The 17,658-nt window shown below is 38.2% G+C and overlaps 1 protein-coding gene across 1 annotated transcript in view; it reads right to left on the bottom strand.

Annotated features, from left to right (window-relative positions):
- The window catches only part of BEST3 (bestrophin 3), a 44,038-nt gene extending 27,678 nt beyond the window's left edge, over nt 1–16,360 (bottom strand). The window contains exons 1-3 of the mRNA XM_003405591.3: nt 16,164–16,360; nt 12,777–12,871; nt 12,090–12,323 (exon numbers count right to left, since the gene is read on the bottom strand). Of these exons, the coding sequence (XP_003405639.1) occupies nt 12,090–12,323; nt 12,777–12,871; nt 16,164–16,315 (481 nt within the window). The 5' untranslated portion in view covers nt 16,316–16,360. The remainder of the gene's footprint in view (nt 1–12,089; nt 12,324–12,776; nt 12,872–16,163) is intronic.
- Between the last annotated feature and the right edge of the window lie 1,298 nt (nt 16,361–17,658).

Raw genomic sequence — 17,658 nt, 5'->3', positions numbered from 1 at the left:
AAAGTTTTCTGTCTCAAGTAGTTTATACTTGTATTAGAGACAAAGAATGTATACACACACACACATACACATTAAATATCAATATATGAGACAATATATGGTTCCATTTAAAATACATGCTGGCAATCCCTTATAGAAAAGGCCAGTAGGAAGTGAGAAGACATTAAATGTGGACTAGAACAGTTGGGGAAGGTTTCTTCTCTAGGTTTTGGTTTACTCGTCTAAAACTGGGGACAATAATATTTAGAATTGTTAGGATTAAAAGAATAAAATACGATAATGTGATTAATTAAGAACTCCTTGAGGGGCAAAGAGTTTATTAACCTTCATCATTTAGTAAACATTTGGCATATATTTTAAAAGTGATTCTTTGGTTTAGTATATATAAATAGGTTAAATACACAATTTTGAGCTTGGGCAACCTCCCCGTGCCTCAGTTTACCTACATGTAAAAGACAGATGATAATATCTCCTTCCCAGGGATGTTGTAGAATTACCTGAGATGATGAACATATGTCAAGTGGTTAACATAATGCCTATATTATGTGAAACTTGAACTATCCTCTCTGCACACGTCAAGAAAAGAAGAGATTTGACTAATAGGAGAGGAGGAATAAGGCCAGTTAAGAAAGAAACGTTTATGAACTGTCTACTATGCACCAGAATTTGTTTACAGCAATATGCATTTTAAATGCTTACAGTTTATACTCGATCTTTCATTTTTTAAAAAGTTGAATAATTCAAATGGTTCAAAAGTCCAAAAGGGCCAAAGGAATATTAATGGGGAAAGTAAGACACATTTCCCTAGCCACGTAGTTTTCTTTCCTGGAGAAAACCACTATGGCCAGTTTATTGTGTATCTTTCTAGAGAAACCATGTAGATTTTCATACAGACCTATTTTTTTTAAACGTAAATAGTTTCATACTACATACATACCTGCCATTTGCTCCTATTTTTCAGCTATATCTTGGAGACCAGAGCAGCATATTCTTTTTAAAAGCTGCATGCTAGTTAATTGTATGCCACATTTCACTTAACTAGTCCTCTTATGACAGGCATTTAAGTCGTTTTTATGTTTTTGCTATTAAAAGTGATACAATGATTATCCTTCTACCTACCTCCTTGGCCTCAAGTGGACTTCAAAATGTTAATTACAGGATTTAATATTAGTCATTATTTTCTGATTGAAAGCTTATTTATAAAATTTATTTTTATTAAATATTAATTTTGAGTTACTTTTGTCTCAGAAATGCAACTATTTGCTTATGAAAGTCTGACAACACATTCATATTAAAATCATTTTTGCCCTAAATACTGTATGATCTCACTTACATGAAATAGGCAAATGTATAGAAATCAAAGTTTATTAGTGGTTACCAGGGGTGGGAGTGGGGGAGAAAGAGGGAGTTTTTGCTTAGCAGGCACTGAGTTTCTGTTACTGGTGGTGGAATGGTTTGGAAAAAGATATTGAGAAGATTGCCCAACCTGAAGAATGTAACTAATGTCACTAAATTGTACATGTAGAAATTGTCGAGTTGGTGTATGTTTTGTTGTGTATATTTTCACTGCAACTAAAAAAAGGCAAAAAAAATTATATAGGATCAAATTGACAACAGCTACTCAGAAGGTTAGATGAAAAATGTAGGGAAGCAGTGAGTTTATCTTCATGGTGTTAGAATAATTTGGAAAAGAATAACAAGAATGGTTCCACAACTTGAAGAATGTAATCAGTGTAACTGAATTCTACATGTTGAAATTGTTGAATTGGTGGATGTTTTGCTGTGTATATTTTTACCAGTTAAATAAAATTTACATATATAAAAAAATAATTTTTGTCTAACATAACATATTTTATGTTTTAACCACCTGTAGTCAGTTTACGTATTTGGTTATCCTATTTAAAGTCATTTTCCCTCCTTACCGTGTAGACTAATTTTTATTTAAGAAGTGTTACTGTAAAACACACTCCCTACCCAAACTAACACAAAATAATGTTGAAAATCTGAACAGACCCATAACAAGAGAAGAGATTGAAAAGACAATAAAAAAACTCACAACAACAACAACAAAAAGCCCTGGCCCAGATGGCTTTACTGGAGAATTCTACCAAACATTCAGAGAAAAGCTTACAGCAGTACTACTCAAACTATTTCAGAACATAGAAAAGGAAGAAATACTTCCAAATTCATTCTATGAGGCCAGCATAACCCTGATACCAAAACCAAGCAAAGATACCACAAAAAAAGAAAATTACAGACCAATATCTCTCATGAATATAGATACAAAAATTCTTAAGAGAATTCTAGCCAATAGAATTCCCAGCATATCAAAAAAAATAATACACTACGACCAAGTAGGATTCGTACCAGGTATGCAAGGATGGTTCAACATTAGAAAATCAGTCAAAGTAATCCACACATAAATAAAAAGAAAGATGATCACATGATCATCTCAATCAATGCAGAAAAGGCATTTGACAAAGTCCAACACCCATTCCTGATAAAAACTCTCAATAAAATAGGTATAGAAGGAAAATTTCTCAACATAATAAAGGGCATATATACAAAACCAACAGCCAACATCATTCTTAATGGAGAGAGGCTGAAAACACTCCCTTTTAGAACAGGAACAAGACAAGGATGCCCTTTATCACCACTCCTATTTAATATTGTGTTGGAAGTCCTAGCTAGAACAATAAGGCAAGAAACAGAAATAAAGGGCATCCAAACTGGTAATGAAGAAGTTAAACTGTCCTTATTTGCAGATGATATGATACAATACATAGAAAACCCAAAAGACTCCACGAAAAAACTACTGGAACTAACAGAAAGATTCAGCGGAGTATCAGGATACAAGATAAAAATACAAAAATCAGTTGGATTCCTATATACCAAAAAAGAGAATGATGGAAAGGAAATCAGGAAAACAATACCATTTATAATATCCCCTAAAACAAAACAAAACAAAACTTCAGAATAGATCTAACCAGGGATGTAAAAGAAGTGTTACTATAACAGAAAAGATATAAAAAGAGATGTGCAACATGCCCATTTTGAGAGTCATCAACTCACAGAGCTTTGGACTTACCTAGATCTTTGATCTTTGATATGACTTAGGTCAGTGTTTTTGAGAATAAGGTCCATGGACCGTGGGTATTAGAATTTTTGTGACACCTGCTAAATATGGAGAGAGCTGAGCACCACCCTGACCTACTAAATCAAACTCAATAGAGCAAGAGTTCTCGATTGAGACCTGCCCTTTAGAATCTCCTGCAGATACTTTTAGAAAATACCAGGGCCTTATCCCCTGTTTTTTTTTTTTTTTTTTTAATGCCCTGAGATTCTGATTCAATTGCTGAGGTCCAGGTGTCAGCATTCTTTTAAATCTTCTGGGTGATTTAATGAAATCGAATCCAAAATAGTTGCGTGTTTACTAAGCTCTGCAGGAAATTCTGACATACATCAATGTTTGACAATTTGTGCCCTACTGAATAAAGACTTTGTTCATTCAGTATTTGAAATAAACAGAGTAACAAATACTAAGTCAATATTTACCAACAGAAGACTACTTTGAGATAATACTCAGGTTATTTATACTAGCTTAAAAGGGTGCTGTCCATGCCTGGAGAATTGAACTACCCCTGGAGGTCAAAAATCAAAATGAGCCTAGTAATTCTCTACTTGTTTCTCAGTGCAATCAAGGTTGTTGCATGATCCAGGTACCTACCCTGCTTTTTTTTTTAAAGACTTGCAGAGCATGACTAACTTTTACTATAAGAAGTTAGTAGATAAGCTTGACTTGTCTTGGCTTTACGCTTAAAGACTTGCTACAGCTGTTCTTCCCTTAAAGAAACTTCTTTTCAGAACTTTCATATCAATTATATTTTTGGGAATTATAGTGAAATTTAAAAACAGGAGCCCATTTGTATATTAGCTGTAATCTCTGTCATTTGACCACAGAATAACTTTATCTCTGGTTATATTTTATTCAAGGGTATGGATTAAATTGTGGATTAAATATATGATGAGCAAATAATCCAAGGAGCTGGACTATATGAAGAAGAATGGGGCATCAGGATTGGTGAAAGACTCATTAACAACCTGTGATATGCAGATGACACAACCTTGCTTGCTGAAAGCGAAGAGGACTTACAGCACTTGCTGATGAAGGTCAAAGACCGCAGCCTCATAAAGAAAACAAAAATCCTCACAACTGGACCAATAAGCAACATCATAATAAACATTGATGTAAAAAAACAGAAAATATTTACATCATCAAGGATTTCATTTTACTTGGATCCACAATCAATGCCCATGTAAGCAGAAGTCAAGAAATCAAACAATGTATTACATTGGGTAAAACTTCTGCAAAAGACCTCTTTAAAGTGTTGAAAAGCAAAGATGTCACTTTGAGGACTAAGGTGCGCCTGACCAAAGCCACGATATTTTTAATCGCCTCATGTGCATGTGAAAGTTGGACAATGAATAAGGAAGACCAAAGAAGAAATGATGCCTTTGAATTATGGTGTTGGCAAAGAATATTGAACATACCATGGACTGCCAGAAGAACAAACATATCTGGCTTGGAAGAAGTACAGTCAGACTGTTCCTTGGAAGCAAAGATGGTGAGACTTTATCTCATGTACTTTGAACATGTTATTGGGAGGGACCAGTCCCTGGAGAAGGACATAATGCCTGGTAAAGTAGACGGTTAATGAAAAAGAGGAAGGCCCTCTACGAGATGGTTTGACATAGTGGCTGCAACAGTGGGCTCAAGCATAGCAATGATTGTGAGGATGGGGCAGTACTGGGCAGTGTTTCATTTTGTTGTATGTAGGGTTTCTATGATTTGGAACCAACTGGAAGGCACGAAACAACAACAACAAGAGCATGTCCTTTCTTGGCTTTGAAGCAGAAAGCAGGCATAGTGATGGTTTATTTTGTGCAAAGACTAATGCCCTCCCCTCCATGTAGCATGTCCATTGATTGAAAGGTAACATGTAGAGTGAGGAAAGCTGGTGATTTTTAGCTTTCAGCCCAAATTATTGAATACTTTGCTAAAAAAAAAAAAAAAATTGCTAGGGGTTATAAAAGATACATCAGAAACATGTATCCTCAAAGAATGTACATGCAGGAATAATTTTTGTTATTTCCTACAGGGTCACACATCTTATCCAAAGCAACCCCATCTTTAGAAATCAAGTTATTGGTCAATTGAAAGAAAATTTCTAGATTGTTGGTCTAAAGAGCATTTATTATTAAATGGAAAGTTATCCTAATCAGCACTTCAGGCTGTTTCAACTGGAGACCAGTGATCTTTCTCAGAATGTGGGCATTATCTTCACCTCTAAGGCTATGTTAGATACTGATTTCCTTTCCAGCCAGTCCATCTAAAGTTAGAACTTTTATCTCAACAACCACTTAACAATTGGGGCTTTCTTGGTTGTATTAATGCCTGTTAACCATAAGTGTCACTAAAGATTCCAGCAGGGCCTCATCAGGCTCTCTCTAGTCATAGAAGTTCAAGGAACTTCATGTTAAGATTCCAGGACTTATAAGAAAAGTAAAGGGAGCCCTTTCCTTAAATTTGACATCCTCTAACCACCCTTGTGGACTTCCAAATACAGGAGGAAAATTTCTGTTTTAAAGAGATGGAAATGTAATTTAGCTCTAAATATATTTGTGCTTGTTTCAAACTGCTGACCTTTTGGTTAGCAGCCATAGCACTTAACCACCACACCACCAGGGTTTCCAAGAAAGGATTAGTGTCATTGTTACTGATCCTTGAGGACAGGGACCATATCCCTTCTTGCTCACAGCTGTACTCCCAGTGCATATAGTACTCTCTCAATACATTTTTGTTGTGTAAGTGCATGCATGACAGGTTTTAGCATCAGCTTTGGTGATGGTTCTTTTAGAGGAATGCGTATAATTTCTTATTTACCTAAATTTGTGCTACTGGTGAGTAACTTTGAAGAGATGTGTTTTCTTTATCTGATCATTGTGAAACACTAGATAAAATGTTCTGGTTTGGTCAGATACCATAATATAAGCACTCAACTAAAGCCATCACTGGAATTGGTGAAAATCTGGTATTTTGTGCCTGGCTTGGCTTGGAATACAGGAGCCCTGGTGGTGTAGTGGTTAAGCACTTGGATACCAACCAAAAGGTTTTCAAAGATGCAGCAGTCTTCTTCTGTAAAAATTTACAGCCTTGGAAAACCTATGAGGGCAGTTCTACTTAGTCCTATAGGGGCTCTATGAGTTGGAATCAACTCAGTGGCAGTGGATATGGCTTGAAAGAAGTGACATCTTCCAGGGCAGGTGATTGGAACAGCTGGAATTTTCCAGGGCAGGTTTGCAGGAGTAGGCTAAACAACAGCAACTATACTGCAGCCTCTCTTGTAAATAACTGTTTGATAACAGATCAGTTCAGGGAGTTTTCAGCCTAACAGGCATTATTCTGAATTGTTATATTTCTGTTTTCATGTGAATAGAATAAAAGCCCTTTTTTTAAATTGGAGAAATTTAAGCTTGACATGACCTGTAGCATCAATGTATATATACACACGCAATTTGATGTTCATTTAAAACAAACAACTCATATCCATTTTAAATAAACATATATATGTGTATATATATATATATTCCCCTATAGCATGCATTTCTATCTTTTTATTTCCAAGAATAACGTAAGTTCACTGCCAGCTTAAAAGCAAGGAGCATCTAGGGACCAGCAGGTAAGTAACCTGGCACATGGAGATCCAGTCAAGGGTCAGCTTACAAAGAAGATGTTGGTCTCATTCCCTCTGCCCTCTCATTCATTTTCTCCCGGCCAGCACTGAATCTATATGTAGGCAAGGTCCCTCCCTGAGCAAGAGGGAGAGGAGGTTGGAGGGCAACTACATTACCTTAAAGTCAGTTGTTTCTCAGAGTGTGAAATTATGAAATATACAGATTTCTTGACTCCTCCCTTTATCTACTAAATCCGAATGTGGGCGGAATCCTGGACTCTGCATTTTAGCAACATTGATTTTTTAACAATATTAATGGTCGCTCAACTAGTAACCTAAAGGTTGGCGGTTCGAACCCACCCAGTGGGTCCAAGGGAGAAAGGCCTGGCGATATGCAGCCATAAAGATTGCAGCCAATAAAACCCTATAAACCAAAAACTTACCCCGCTGCCGTCGAGTCGATCCCGACTCATAGTGACTCTATACGACAGAGTAGAACTGCCCTGTAGGGCTTCAAAGGAGTGCCTGGTATGTTTGAACTTCCAACCTTTTGGTTAGCAGCCGTAGCTCTTAACTACTACACCACTGGGGTTTCCTAAGGAGCAGTTCTATTCTGTCACATGGGGTCACCATGAGTCAGAATTGACGTGATAGCAATGGGGTTCGTTTGGTTAAAAGGTTCTGAAGGTTGAGAACTTACACTTTTCCTTCCAGGTGATTTTATGTAGGGGGGGTCAGCTGATAAGACTTTTTTTTGTGCCCTCATCATTCCCCTCTTTCTCTGCCCCTACTCTTCCCGGCCCCCTGCATTTTACTTACGGCTCTTTTTGCCCTCAGGCGGAGCAGGTGCTTGGCTCTGGCCTCAGGGAATCTGCCAAACATTTTCCGGCATCCCTGAACTTCCTGTTCTTCCCAGAAACCTTGGCATAGGAATGGGACAGTCAGGGAGTGGTGGAGGCATGTGTCCAGTTGGGAGAGCTTGGAAACTGGCCCCACATCCAGACTCTGAGTCAGTCATCTTCTGGAGAAAGGAGCAGGAAGCTCAGGGAGCCAGCACTGCCTGTCCACAGAGAGGGTGGCTAGCTGAGGGGCTGGCCCTGGGGACATGGCCTCTGAAGTATTTCTCCCAACTTAGACGGTAGTGGCTTGTAACGTTTACCCTGCTACTGAACACACAAACCTTATATTTCTGGTGCCACAAGTTGTTCCACTAAACTGTTTTCCTGACTTTCAAAAATGAAAGAGAACAAGAGGGACCTTTTTACTGAGAAAATTAGTGATGGTCCCATGAGTTCTCTTCTCTCCCTGCCTCAGCCACTCTAAACAAACAAACAAATCTAAAACAAAACAACACTTGTCATGTCCAAACAGCTCAAATTCCCTAGATTGTGTCCTCTGACCAGACTGCTATTCCAAAGCTCCTCTTTATAATTCTGGAGCCTCTGGTATGGCTATAACCTTGACTCTACTCTCCTTCTTAATTGTCGCAGCTGTGTGTTAGTGATGAAATACTTAGTGGTTGTCAAAGCTTTTTGCCCCAAGGTTGAGAAAAAGCGTTGAAAAAGTATCTCAGAAAAGATTCACATCAATACTTCTCAAACTTCAATGTACAGAAAAAAACAGCATAGGCAGGTTCCTAGGCCTTATATCCAGATGTTCTGATTGTGTAGGTCTGAGGTGGAGCCCCGGAATCTGCATTTTAAATAAACAATTCAAGTTATCCAGGATGTAGAGGTCCTATGGGTCTATGGATCATACCTGGAGACGGAAGTTAAAATGCACATCAAGAAGTGAATGACTCATCTTGAGATTCCTTTGGAACGGGGGGTGGAGGGGTGTAGAATTGATGGTTGGAGAAAGAGAGGTTAATGCCTTGGAAAGGAAAAAAGGCTGGATACAAGTATGTGAGAGACATTTGCTAAGTTTTTTACAAGGAGTAGGCCATGGCATTATGAAAAATACACCTAAACTAAATGAAATCACATTCTCCTATTGCCTTGCTGGATCCACTTGTCCCCTGACACCTGACCTCAGATCAACCCCCTTTTAGCTCATCCCTGATCAGAGGTTTCTCCACTGCCAGCCATCCTGGGTTCTTCCTGATGTGCTTTTGATACAAAGGTGACACTCAGAGAATGAGATCTGCTTTGAGAATTGAGTCTGATGTCTGATTCCTGTCAGAACGTACTCTCCTCATTTCAAGGATGCGTCAGGACTAGAGAAATATCATCTTTATTCACCTAAGTAAACTTTACTGCTCAGTCATCAATTTGGAATGGGTCAAATCTTTCTTATTTGTTTCTATGTCTTTCTTCAAATGATGATAGCCCACAGAGGAGGTGATTCTTATTGTATTTGATCCTTTATACATTAAGACATTTTGTTATCAAGTAACATTTTTCTCAACTTGGTCATTCTGAAGCCGTATCCAGCTTTTAAATTTGGAGGAAGAGGTAGCAGTTAATTTTTAAAAATGCCTACTGGTTTAATACAATACACCTATGTATTTGCCGGGTCATTCATACCCTCCATTTGAACCCTTAACCAACTTCTTTACCCCATTACTCTTTCTCATTATACTGTGCACCCCTAACAACCTCACCTACACCCCTTCTTCCTTATTTCTACCTGGATTTCCATAACCTCCTGGTCAAATCGATCAGGAAGACCCAGGATGCCATATCAAAAATGAGTCTTCTCAAGTGACTTAGGTGCTATGTTATACAATTGGACTAGATATTTCCTTAATAATAGCAGGAACTCCCAGAGCATTCACCATTTGCCAGGTGCTGTTCTAAACACTTTGCAAATAACTCATTCAAGCCTCACAACAAGCCTATGAGATAGGTGCTTTTATAAACTATTACACGTCCACTTTAGGGATGAGGAGATTGAGGCACAGAAAGGTTGAGTAACTCGCGCAAGGTCATATAGCCAGTAAGTGGTAGAGTAAGGATTCTAACCCTTACTCTGGGCTCTAAACTACTATGCTATATTGCTCACCTAAGAAAGAAAAACAAAACAAGTAAAAACAAAAGCCAACAAAATATCTTCAAAAACAAACAAGCAAGTAAACAAACAAACTTCTTAAAAAATCTATTCTATTTTCAAGGACGTTTCAGAAAAGGAGACTCGAGAAGTAAGATGATACACAATACTGGGAAGTCAGCACAACTTGACCAGGGCAAAGTCCTAGAAGCTTCACAGACATCCAAATGCTGTGAGAGACTGAGCTACTGGTCTGGGGACCATGATCTTAGCAGATATCTAGCTCAATTGGCATAACATAGTCTGTAAAGAAAATGTTCTATATCCGACTATGGTAAGTAGCGACTGGGGTCCTAAAAGGCTGTGAGCAGACACCTAAGATGTATCTACTGGTGCCATTCTGGCTGGAGCAAAGGAGAATGAAGAAAGCCAAAGACACAAGGGAAAGATTAGTCCAAAGGACTAAAGGACCACAACTACAACAGTCTCCACCAGACTGAGCCCAGAACAACTAGATGATGCCCGGTTATCGCCGTGGACTGCTCTGTCAGGGATCACAGTAAGTGGGTCCTGGACAGAGAGGGAGAAAAATGTAGAACAAAATTCAAATTCACACACACACACACACACACACACACACACACACACGCAAAAGATCAAGCTCCACAGAGACTGGAGAAACCCTGACAGTATGGCCCCCAGACACCATTTTAACTCACTACTGAAGTCACTTCTGAGGTTCACCTTTCAGTCAAAGATTAGATAATAACAAGGGCCAACAATAACACACATGAGGGACATGCTTCATAATTCAATCATGTATACAAGACTAATGGGCACACCAGCCCAAAGCAAAATAAGAAGGCAGGAAGGGACAGGAAAACTGTAAGAATTGAAACAGGGAAACCGGGGTGGAGAAGAAGAAAGTGTTGACACATGTCAAGTTTGGCAACCAATGTCACAAAACAATTTGTATATTCTGTTTAGTGAGAAACTAATTTGCTATGTAAACTTTCATCTAAATCACAATAATAAAAAAAGAGTGTGTATAAGCGCCCTAATTTGAAACTGTACCCAATAAAAAGACTGAATCATCTCATGGTTCTTATATCATTTATTTGGTCATTAATACATTTCAACCAGCTGTCAGGACTATTAAAGGAGCCCTGATGGAGCAGTGGTTAAAACACTCGGCTGCCAACCAAAAGTTCTACAGTTCGAACCCGCCAGCTGCTCCACAGGAGAAATATGTGGCAGTCTGCTTCCATAAAGATTTACAGCCTTGGAAACCCTATGGGGGCAGTTCTACTCCATCCTACAGGGTCGCTATGAGTCGGAATCTACTCATCAGATGTAGGTTTTGGGTTTTAGGCCTATTAACAGCAACCCAGCCAAAACAACTAACATGTATTCAGCACCTGTCGGGCATTACCTCACTTAATCCTCACACTATTGAAGGCTGGGTTAACAGCTTCTTTGCTAAACATTAACATACTAAGAGAACCACCTTTCAAACATGATTTGTTCTCAGCATACTGTGTCCAGGAGCCCAGATAGAACGACGGCATCTACTTTGTGGAATAGGGGCTATAACAGATCCACAGTGCCGCAGCCTTTTACTGCCACCTCTCAGGGTCTGCCTAGATGACAACCTTTATGGTGGGCTCCTACCAGGATCAGCTTATGCAGTGGGATAAGCATTAACCTGGTAGTTCTGAGCCTGAATTGTAATGCTGACTCTCCCACTTGTTAGCAGTGTGCTCCGGGGTAGGTCATAACCTCTCTGAATCTGTTTCCCAATTTTCTCAGGTTTTTTTCGAAGTCCAAATGAAGTATTGTCTATGAAAGTGAATAAATAACAACGTGCTAGAAAAATGCATGGTAATATTACAGATTGTTTTGAATAAGTACGATAATAATTTTTATATTGACCTAAAGGCAACATGACAATGCTGTTTCCCCTCTCCTACCTTTCCAAGTAAACTTTTGTAGGACAAGAACTATGCCATTCATCTTTGCCTCTTTAGACTGTTTCTGGTATATAGTTGTTGTTGGGTGACTTTGAGTCGATTTTCGACTCAGAGCGACCCTGTGTGACAGGGTAGAACTGCCTCATAGGGCTTTCTAGGCTGTAACCTTTCTAGGAACAGATCTCCAGGTCTTTCTCCCACAGAGTGGCTGGTGGGTTCGAACTGCCGACTTTTTGGTTAGCAGCCCAGTGTTTAACTGTTGCCCCACCAACGCTCATTCTGGTACATAGTAGGCAATCAATAAATGTTTCTTAAATGAATGAATAAATAAAGGGAATTTTCAAAGGAATTTCAAAGGCTGAGAAGAGCCTCTGGAAGGAAAAACTGTTCACAATACCTGCTTCAACCACGTGATCCATTGTTGGGAACCTTTTGTACACAGCTGTGCTTACTGAGCGGAAGATGAGCAGGGACGTGAGATTTACATAGCGCATCAGTGTCCTTCGGAGCAAGCGGCCCTGCTCGTCCTTCCCGAGAACACTGCTGGAGATGAGGAGCATCAGCCTGTCTGGCCAGGGCAGATTCACAAACTGGTTCCACCATCGGTTTACTACCAAAGTAACATAAAACCCTGTAGAATAACAGAAAATTATAAACTGATTTCTTACAGCAGACACGGTAACACTGATGCTTTTAGCAGAATTTTAGCCTTTTTCGGGTGCTGGGGTATAAGAAGATGTTATCCATGTCTTATGATTTTGCCCTCCAGAATAAAAGATATTTGTGCCTGATAATGCCATGGCACCCAGTAAGTGCGTATTAGAACTCATATGTTGACTGCAAAAGTGGAGTTAGTGGAGAGAAAGCTTAATTGCCCAAGAGCAGATTATTACCTCAAACTTGTTTGGTGTTAATTTAGCGAAAGCAGCCCTGAAGGCAAACCTTACAGATGACTGTGGTTCTATTGCAAGCAGTGGCTTTTTGGGCATGCCTCTCAGCTTGAACACACTCCCATGCAGAGTCATCGGTGTCATCCTAATGGAGACAGCTATGTGGCTGCATTCTGCGTGTGACCTATACTTACCAAGCACAAAGGTTACTGGAATTTGTTCAGCATATCTGTCACAGTAAATTGATAATTTTTCAAAGTAACGTTTTTGGGCTCCTGTAAGTAACAATCTGGAGCAAAAATAAAATGCACAGCCCTTTATGATATTATACTTCTGCACCTGCTTTGCAAGTGACATTAAGTGCAAACAATTAAGCACAAATAATCTCAATTTTGCCTTTTAAAATCAGCAATAACTTTTTCCTTTTTACCTGAGCTGACGTGTCTCAAAAGCTTTTTAATTGCTTAATTTATGTACTAAAGGTCTTAGTACATAAATGTCATTGGCCATGAAATACCGAAATTTATGAACCATTTTAGTTTTTACATTTTAAAACTTTTATATGGTTGATGCATTGGATTTGGAGCAAGATCTGGATTAGGGTTATTGTTAACTGTTAAATAATAACCTTGATCTTAATTTCTCCTGAATATGCTACTTAGCACATTCTTGATTATACATGTTATACTTCAAAGGGTATTATAATTGTTTATTTTAAAGCCCACAATTATTTTAAATGTAAAGATAAACCAGATTTAACAATTAGAAATGAAAACGTTTTATTATCAAATTTAGTTGCCGTCTCAAAACTTGTATTATAGATCTGACCCGACCTGCCCAAACCCATTGTCTGGTACTGTTAAACCTAAGAGCGTTTAATGGGGCTGTTATTGACATTTATATTGTAGGAAGGAGATTCAGAGTCAGAAGTCAGGTTAATAATAATGATCAAAATATGGATAGCTAAATTTGCATAAATCAATGAGTGCACCTGCTCCAAGGGAGGGACAGATCCCTAGAAAAGATCCATCGTAACAAGCCTCGAAGGACCGTTTGGGCCGGTAGAACTTTGACAAGGGAAGCAGAGAGATAATGAGATAATGGTGAGCAACCAATTGGATTGCTGATGAAGAAGTTTTGGGGGCTGGTAGTCCTGACAAAGAAGGTGTGCAGGTGTGGGTGGGTGTGGAGTTCCTGCCTCAGCTTTGGAGGAGGTGTCAGCATTCCTGAACTCAGGAAGGCTGACAAGAGGCACCATTTGCTTATCAGGGTCATGCCGATGACAAGGTACAGTCAGTCTGGTTTCTGATGCTCAAATAAAATGGTCAAAGAAGATTTAAGTGTGGAAAGCATGTACTTCAGGGTGAGACAAACTCAAGTTTGAATCTCAGACCTGCCAGTTGCAGATTTGTACCTTGAGCATATTTTTAAATTACAGTAAAACCTGCAAAAGCCAGAACCTGTGTAAGGCAGAAACCTGTCAGAGAAGGAAAACTCAAATATTTTCCACTAAAATAAGTGCTAGAAAAGTGGTAAGACTGCACCTGTCAAAGGCAGAAAACTTGCAAGACCCCAGACCTGGAAAAAAAAGGCAGACTGTCGAGTTCTGGCTCTAAGATTTTATGTACATATAGCCTCAGTTTTCTTATTTGTAATAATAATACCTGTGTCTCAGGGATGTTATAAGAATTAAATAATATAAGTAAAACTACCTAGCATATGGCCATGTAGTTGATAATAAAATGGTTGCTATTACTAATAATTGGCCAAAGAAAATATTTAGCTACTAGACACACAGAAATTTTAATAGCTAGAAAGTACTACAGGGATTCTTTTGTCAAATCCATCCCAAAATAGGAGGAGATATAGCCAAATTAATAAAATTCTGGTTCTGCCTTATGATTTTTACTGAGTATTATTATTTACTTATAATAGAATTAAAACAAACAAACAAACAAAAAAAACCCACTTAGGGCCATGAGCAGACATGAGAAAGAAGCTAGGTATTTTCCCACAGGTACGTTTGACTTTCTTGACAACTTCAGCCCATACTTTTTTGTTTTACCATTGTTCAAGATATATGGGTCCATTTTGACAAGTTTTACACTTGAACTTTAAAAAACTGAAGGATGATTTGACCTAATGACTATTGTAGTAGATGTAAGCACTTTTTGTCTTTAGAAAAGACATATGCATACAATTTTATGCGGTGTTTTTAAGTATGGTATTGGGGCAAAAGTTGAAGCCCGATGGATCATTTCTGGCTATATTGCAACTGTTTTAAGGGCTATGCTATTCTAAGCAGCAGTAGCAGCAATAAATACACATTAGTAAAAATAAACTAATGAGACAGTTACCCTGAAACGTCACTGTGTCTTCCACCATTTCATATTCTGAAGGCATAGGTGACGCATAAATAAACTGGCAAAAATAATATCACGTTACATAAGATGTATCTGAAAAATTATTAGAGGTGTTTAATAAGACTTTTCTTTTAAAGACATTTTGCCAAAATGTATACCAATATATACATTTGTTTGGAAGAGTAGTTTGGATGGGTAGCAAAATAGCTCCTCCTATTTCACTCTTGAAAATTATCAGCCAGCTAAATTAAATCCCTTTTCTCCAAATGGGGTCCTGTTGCTATAAGGAAGAATGCAGATGAGATCAAAGATACACACATTTGTTCATCTGTAGCAGAAAAAAAATAACAGTGATGTACATAGAAAAGTGGAAATACAGCCTCAAAAATCTTTAGCTTTCCTATTTTAAATTTTTTGCTTCTTCCAGTAAAGAATTGTATGCAATTTTAATAATAAAACTCATAAAGCTTCCCTTTTATAATGCTGATAAAATTTTATTAAGAATATAACTTTTAGTCATGAAAGTATTGATTGGATATGATACTGCTCAAATATTCTGTCAGTCTGACAGGTATGAGTTGTAACATTATAAAGAACAAGCCTTTGCTTTTATGATAAAATATCCTGAATTCGGAGATGTAAAGAAAACAAATTAGTCCTTGGCCTTTTTTTTCAGTTGAGGTATTGGTAAGGTTGGCGGGCACTATCCTGGATAAGCTTTTGTCATTTCAGGCAAAATACAGGAAGGCTACCTAATAAACACTATTCACAAACATATTAATTACATGTGCAGTTGCTATGAGATGTCAATCACAAATTCAAACTACAAATGACATATTGAAAGAGGCACAAATAATTATTTGTTTCTGGACTTTGTATTCGAAATCATAACATAGTCAAGATCTAAGGATAAATCTTCCATTTTAGGCCTATAGCAATGTTCTTAAAGCATGATAATACCTAATTAAATGCCCAATAATTAATATGGGGCTGGGATTAGAGCCACTGAACACGACAGAGTCTACTTAACATCCCAAAAATGGTTAGGTATGGATTAAAATACCCTGTCCTGAGGAGAAGATGACACCAGAGAGGTTCATGCAAAAGAAGAGGCTACATAATGCAAAAGTCAGCGGCAACCAGAGGGTTGAGATTTTTGAGACTGTATTCCTACAGGATGCTTGATGGCCATATAAGGAGACATGCAAAGGAAAGTACCTGTACACCAAGCTTATCGCTGTGTAAAGAATAGCAAAAACAATAAATTCCCTGTATAGTAGTTTGTAGATGCTGCCTCTCCACTTGAGGAGTAACCTATGAAATCCAAAAAATGTCGCATTTGCTACTTTACTGGAGTAAGTGACAGTCATCTTGGATAGATTTTTTTTCTAGAAGAGTAAGAAGATAAAACACAAGTGAAAAATAATGTTTAAGATAGAGCATAAATCTGTATACTATCCACCAGCCAGCCACATCCCTTTTGGCTTCCTCAGGGAAGAGAACAATTTGTACAATTTGGAGCTTGGAGATGATCACCATCTCAGTGCTAAATCTTTTAACAGAAAAAAGGGTAGAAAGAGGTATCTAGAAGGAATAACATTGGAAATCCTAAACTTGCCTTAATTGCTAAATCTCATTTTTAGATTTTATAGGCATTGCAAAAAAAAGTTCAAATGAATAAATGAGATTTATGAAAGACATTATAATGCCATTTATCACTTATTTTCTTAATCTGTGGGAAGATTAGGGGTACTAGATATGCTATATTAATTCACATTTTCAAAAGCAGTTGCCAAAATTATTGTTTAGGTCTCTATTTGCTAAAGTATTGTATAGAAGTATTTCACCCCTAAACTTCCTAAGCAGAGTTGTGGCTCTCCTCTTTGAAACCAGGAGATATTGCTGGAATGAAGCCAGCCCTTTGTGAAAATTAAATTGACGAGTTACTTTTGCTTGTTTTAGTTAGAAGTGTCTCTTAGTGGAGCTCTGAGTGCTCAGTTGGCACTTTGTGCACTTCAAATAGCAAAAATGTTGGGTGATAGTGATATTAAGAAAGGGGCACTTTCCTGACAAAAAGTCTTGCATAAAATACTGAGGAATGCGTCACTTTCTGTTTGGAAGTGAACAAAACAAGATTATTATTTAAGGACTCTTTCTACTTGGGTTGAGGTCCCTGGGTGGTGCAAATGGTTTAAAGTTGACTACTAACCTACAGAAGCCCAGGTGGTGCAGTGGTTAAGAGCTCAGCAGCTAACTAAAAGGTCTGCAGTTCAGATCCACCAACCACTCCTTGGAAACCCTATCGGGCAGTACTACTCTGTCCTGTAGGGTTGCTATGAGTCAGAATCGACTCGACAGCAATTTTTTTTTTAATTTTTTTTATTACTAGCCTACAGATTGGTGGTTTGAACCCACCCAGCAGTGCCCCAGAAGAAAGGCCTGGCAATCTGCAATCCTCTTTCATTAAAAAAAAAAAAAAAAGTTACAGCCAAGAAAATCCTATGGAGTAGTTCTACTCTGTAACGTGTAGGATCAACTAGACAGTAACAGGTTTGGTTTTGGTTTTCTACTTGGGTCATTTCCATGGATGTAGTTGGACGAGAACTGGGCCCCAAAGGTGAGTTGAGTTCTCCAGAATTCCCTCGCTTTTCACCGAGACATTAGCTCTTAAGATGTGGAGCTAATACTTATTTGAAAATCCTCCTCAACTACC

The sequence above is a fragment of the Loxodonta africana genome, chromosome 4 (assembly GCF_030014295.1).
Source record: "Loxodonta africana isolate mLoxAfr1 chromosome 4, mLoxAfr1.hap2, whole genome shotgun sequence".
NCBI lineage: Eukaryota > Metazoa > Chordata > Mammalia > Proboscidea > Elephantidae > Loxodonta > Loxodonta africana.
Note: the sequence above shows the minus strand (reverse complement) of the source record. Positions and strands in the feature narration are given on the sequence as shown.